The sequence below is a fragment of the Chrysemys picta genome, chromosome 10 (genome assembly GCF_011386835.1).
Source record: "Chrysemys picta bellii isolate R12L10 chromosome 10, ASM1138683v2, whole genome shotgun sequence".
NCBI classification, from domain to species: Eukaryota; Metazoa; Chordata; order Testudines; family Emydidae; genus Chrysemys; species Chrysemys picta.
In genome coordinates, this window is record NC_088800.1 from 4,898,726 (window position 1) to 4,904,455 (window position 5,730).

The following is a 5,730-nucleotide window of genomic DNA, read 5'->3' on the forward strand; positions in this document are numbered from 1 at the left end:
ACTGGAATGCGTTACCTAGGGAGGTGGTGGAGTCTCCTTCCTTGGAGGTTTTTAAGGCCCAGCTTGACAAAGCCTTGGCTGGGATGATTTAGCTGGGAATTGGTCCTGCTTTGAGCAGGGGGTTGGACTAGATGACCTCTTGAGGTCCCTTCCAACTCTGATATTCTATGATTCTATGATTCTATGATTTGAACCCCCTGAATTTTGGCGGGGTTCAGAATATTTTGCAGAGGTCCCCACTTTTGTACAAGGGCTGAGCCAAAACACTGGATTTGAAATTCTCACCTATGGTTAGTTTGAAATTGGGAGCCAGACTAGATTTTGCAGCCGAAGCCCATCTAGAATTTGAATAGGTCTTATACATTACAAGTCATTTGCCAGTCTCATTTCGGACCAGCTAACACAGTTTCACATTGTCAGTGCTAATGTTGACGAACCAAAGAAAGTACTCCTGGTCTACACTATGGGTTTAGGTCGACTTTAGCAGCGTTAAACCGAATTAAGCCTGGACACGTCCACACAACGAAGCCCTTTCTTTCGACTTAAAGGGTCCTTTAAACCGGTTTCTTTACACCACCTCTGACGAGGGGATTAGCGATAAAACCGGTCTTTGCGGGTCGGAATTGGGGTAGTGTGGACGGAATTCGACGTTATTGGCCTCCGGGAGCTATCCCACAGTGCTTCATTGTGACCGCTCTGGACAGCACTCTCAACTCAGATGCACTGACCAGGTAGACAGGAAAAGACCCGCGAAGGTTTGAATTTCATTTCCTGTTTGCCCAGCGTGGAGAGCACAGGTGACCCCGCAGAGCTCATCAGCACAGGTAACCGTGATGGAGTCCTCCCAGGATCGCAAAAGAGCTCCAGCATGGACCGAACGGGAGGTACGAGATCTGCTCGCCATATGGGGAGATGAAGCAGTGATAGCTGAACTCCGTAGCAGTAAAAGAAATGGAAAAGTATTAGAAAAGATCTCCAAGGCCATGAAGGACCGAGGCCATAACAGGGACACACAGCAGTGCCGCGTGAAAATTAAGGCGCTACGGCAAGCTTACCACAAAGCCAGAGAAGCAAACGGAAGGTCCGGGGCAGAGCCGCAAACTTGCCGCTACTACGCGGAGCTGCATGCGATCCTAGGGGGTGCAGCCACCACTACCCCAACCGTGTGCTATGACTCTCTCACTGGAGAAACACACAGGGAAGACGGTTCGGGGAACGAGGAAGATGACGATGGAGGTACTGTAGGTAGCTCACAGCAGCAAGGAAGCGGAGAAACCGGTTTCCCCAACAGCCAGGATATGTTTGTGACCCTGGACCTGGAACCAGTAACCCCCGAACTCACCCAAGACCCTCAGGGCACACAGGAGACCTCTGGTGAGTGTAACTTTGTAACTATTTGTAAACATTACAAAAAAAAAGCAAGCGTGTTTAATGATTACTTTGCCCTGGCAATCGCGGCCAGTACATCTACTGGAAAAGTCTGTTAATGTGTATGGGGATGGAGCGGAAATCCTCCAGGGACATCTCCAGAAAGCTCTCCTGGTTGAAATGGGGTGATTTTATTAAGGGGACATTCAGAGGCGCCCGTTCCTGCTCTTCTGACCAGAAATGTTCCCCGCTGTTAACCACGCGGTGGGGGGAGGGGTGAAGTGATCATCCCAGAGAATCGTGTGTGTGTGTGTGTGGGGGTGGTTTACTTGTGTTTGTGCCGCATGTTAACCGGGAAACCGCAGCCCCCTCCTTTTACATTGAAACCCCATTTTAAATGGACAACCCAATTCATCCTTGATATGGGAAATGCGCTGCTGTTTGCAACCTTTCCCGCATGTTAAGAAGGTTAAAAAAGCCAAAACACTGTGGCCTACGATGGCTGCCTGCAAGCCGAAATATGCGACCTTGTAATGAAAGAGTGTACCCATTGTTCTCTAAAATGTGTCTTTTTTAACCACCTCTCCCTTCTCCTCCGCCAGCTGCAAATGTTTCTCCTTCGCAGAGGCTCGTGAACATTAGAAAGAGAAAACGTAGGACGAGGGACGAGATGTTCACGGAGCTGCAGATGTCCGCCCAGGCTGATAGAGCACAGCAGAATGCGTGGAGGCAGTCAATGACGGAGATGAGAAAAGCCCAATATGAACGAGAGGAGAGGTGGCGGGCTGAATCGCGGGAAGAACAGAGCAAGTGGCGGGCTGAAGACGATAGGTGGCGTCAGCTTGCAGACAGACGGCAAGAGGCAATGCTCCGTCTGCTGGAGCATCAAACTGATATGCTCGAGCGTATGGTTGAGTTGCAGGAAAGGCAGCAGGAGCAGAGACCGCCGCTACAGCCCCTGTGTAACCAACAACCCTCCTCCCCAAGTTCCATAGCCTCCTCACCCAGACGCCCAAGAACACGGTGGGGGGGCCTCCGTCCACCCAGTCACTCCACCCCAGATGATCGCCCAAGCATCAGAAGGCTGGCCTTCAATAAGAGTTAAAGTTTTAAAATGCAGTGTGTCCTTTTCCATCCCTCCTCCCCCACCCATCCCAGGCTACCTTGGCAATTATCCCCCTACCTCTGTAAGGAACTAATAAAGAATGCATGAATGTTAAAAAAAAATGACTTTATTGCCTCTGCAAGTGGGAGGGGAGGGTGGGGTGGGGTGGTTGGTTTACAGGGAAGTAGAGTGAACCGGGTGGGGGGGGGGGTTTGGAGGGTTCATCAAGGAGAAACAAACAGAAGTTTCACACAGTAGCTTGGCCAGTCACAAAACTCGTTTTCAAAGCTTCTCTGATGCGCACCGCGCCCTGCTGTGCTCCTCTAACCGCCCTGGTGTCTGGCTGCGCGTAATCAGCGGCCAGGCGAGTTGCCTCAACCTCCCACCCCGCCATAAAGGTCTCCCCCTTACTCTCACAGATATTGTGGAGCGCACAGCAAGTAGCAATAACAATGGGGATATTCTTTTCGCTGAGGTCTGAGCGAGTCAGTAAGCTGCGCCAGCGCGCTTTTAAACGTCCAAATGCACATTCCACCACCATTCGGCACTTGCTCAGCCTGTAGTTGAACAGGTCCTGACTCCTGTCCAGGCTGCCTGTGTACGGCTTCATGAGCCATGGCATTAAGGGGTAGGCTGGGTCCCCAAGGATCACGATAGGCATTTCAACATCCCCAATGGTCACTTTCTGGTCCGGGAAGAAAGTCCCTTCCTCCAGCTTTCGAAACAGAGCAGAGTTCCTGAAGACGCGAGCATCATGTACCTTTCCCGGCCATCCCACGTTGATGTTGGTGAAACGTCCCTTGTGATCCACCAGGGCTTGCAGCAGCATTGAAAAGTACCCCTTGCGGTTTACGTAGTCGGTGGCTTGGTGCTCCGGTGACAAGATAGGGATATGGGTTCCGTCTATGGCCCCGCCACAGTTTGGGAATCCCATTTCAGCAAAACCATCCACTATTGACTGCACGTTGCCCAGAGTCACTACCCTTGCTATCACCAGGTCTTTCATTGCCCTGGCAAATTGGATCACAGCAGCCCCCACCGTAGATTTGCCCACTCCAAATTGATTCCCGACTGACCGGTAGCTGTCTGGCGTTGCAAGCTTCCACAGGGCTATCGCCACTCGCTTCTCAACTGTGAGGGCTGCTCTCATCTTGGTATCCTGGCGTTTCAGGGCAGGGGACAGCAAGTCACAAAGTTCCATGAAAGTGCCCTTACGCATGCGAAAGTTTCGCAGCCACTGGGAATCGTCCCATACCTGCAGCACGATGCGGTCCCACCAGTCTGTGCTTGTTTCCCGGGCCCAGAATCGGCGTTCCACGGCATCAACCTGCCCCAGTGACACCATGATTTCCACATTGCTGGTGCCTGTGCCTTGTGAGAGGTCTATGTCCATGTCAATTTCCTCATCACTCTCGTCGCCGCGCTGCAATCGCCTCCTCGCCTGGTCCGGGTTTCGCCTTGGCATGTCCTGGCTCTGCATATACTCCAGGACAATGCGCGTGGTGTTCATAGTGCTCATAATTGCCGCGGTGATCTGAGCGGGCTCCATGATCCCAGTGCTAGCTATGGCGCCTGGTCAGAAAAAAGGCGCGAAAGTAGTATCTGATAGACCAGGAGAAGGAGGGAGGGCGGGAGGGAGGGAGGGCCGAGTGACGACATGGCGTACAGGTACAGGAACAGGGAGAAACACAAACAACTGTCACACAGAATGGTCCCCCCAAAGATTAAAATGAAAACCCTGGGCTTAGCAGGCCATTGATTTCACGGAGGAAGGGGAAGCATATGAATACAGAACAAATCTATTTTTTACATCTTAAGGTGGCAGCCGACGGTGCAGCATGAGTGACAGCCATACCAATATGACGACGATGGGTACCAATCATAATATACCATCATCTGCCAAAAGGCAAGGGGCTGCTGCTGTGTAGCAATGCAGCCCCACGTCTGCCAGCCCCACGTCCGCCAGCACCCAGCATCGCCCTCGGCCTCTTCTGGGTGCTTAGCAGACAATATTGGGCAATTGGCAGAAAATAGTATATTACGACTGGTAACCATCATCATCGAAACAGTAGCATGTCTGCCCAGGTGGCCATGATTGACAGCCACACCAGTACGACGATGATGGGTACCAGTCACAATATACCATCTCCTGGCAAGGGGCTGGTGCAATGCAGCCCTACGGCTGCCAGCCCCACGGCTATCACTCATGCTACACTGTCTACCGCCAAAAGGCAGTTAGCAGCTGCTGCTGTGTAGCAATGCAGTCCCACGTCTGCCAGCACCCAGAGGACATATGGTGACGGTGAGCTCAGCTGAGCTGAGCGGGCTCCATGCTTGCCGTGGTATGTTGTCTGCACAGGTAACCCAGGTAAAAAGGCGCGAATCTATTGTCTGCGTTGCTGTGACGAGGGGGGAGGGGCCTGACGACATGTACCCAGAACCGCCCGCGACACTGTTTTGCATCATCCGGGCATTGGAATCTCAACCCAGAATTCAAAGAAAAGGCGCGAACCGCTTCTCGGCTCTCTGAGCTGTGGCGCAAACGTAGTATCTGACGGACTAGGGGAAGGAGGGAGGGCGGGCTGAGTGACGACATGGCGTACAGGCACAGGGAATTAAAATCAAGAACGGTGGCTGTGCATCAGGGAGAAACACAAACAACTGTCACACAGAATGTTCCCCCCAAAGATTAAACTGAAAACCCTGGGCTTAGCAGGCCGTTGATTTGACGGAGGGAGGGGGAAGCAAATGAATACAGAGCAAATCTATTTTTTACATCTTAAGACGACGGTGCAGTGTGACTGATAGCCCTCGGCATCTTTCTGGGTGCTTGGCAGCAAATACGGGGCGGCGTATGACGATGGTCTTCAGGCCTATTGCACAATCGGCTGCTCGGGGAAGACTCTGCTAACGTGCGATGACCCGACTTGTAATAGGACGGCTAATAGTCGTAATACACCATTTACTGCCAAAAGGCAAGCCCCACGGCTGCCAGCACCCAGATCGCCGATGAAGGCTACCAGTCTACTGCACCGTCTACCGCCAAAAGGCAGTTAGCAGCTGCTGCTGTGTAGCAATGCAGTCCCACGTCTGCCGGCACCCAGAGGACATATGGTGACGGTGAGCTGAGCTGAGCGGGCTCCATGTTGTCTGCACAGGTAACCCAGGTAACCCAGGTAAAGAGGCGCGCGAATCTATTGTCTGCCGTTGCTGTGACGGGGGAGGGAGGGGCCTGACGACATGTACCCAGAACCGCC

General features: G+C 52.6%; 1 protein-coding gene across 1 annotated transcript; it reads left to right on the plus strand.

The window, feature by feature from the left end:
* Nucleotides 1-462: 462 nt before the first annotated feature.
* Nucleotides 463-2,577, plus strand: LOC135973890 (uncharacterized). The gene is made up of 2 exons (XM_065559175.1): nt 463-1,374; nt 1,971-2,577. The coding sequence occupies exons 1-2, from the start codon at nt 834-836 to the stop codon at nt 2,471-2,473; spliced, it is 1,044 nt and encodes a 347-aa protein (XP_065415247.1). The 5' UTR covers nt 463-833; the 3' UTR covers nt 2,474-2,577.
* The last annotated feature ends 3,153 nt before the right edge of the window (nt 2,578-5,730 follow it).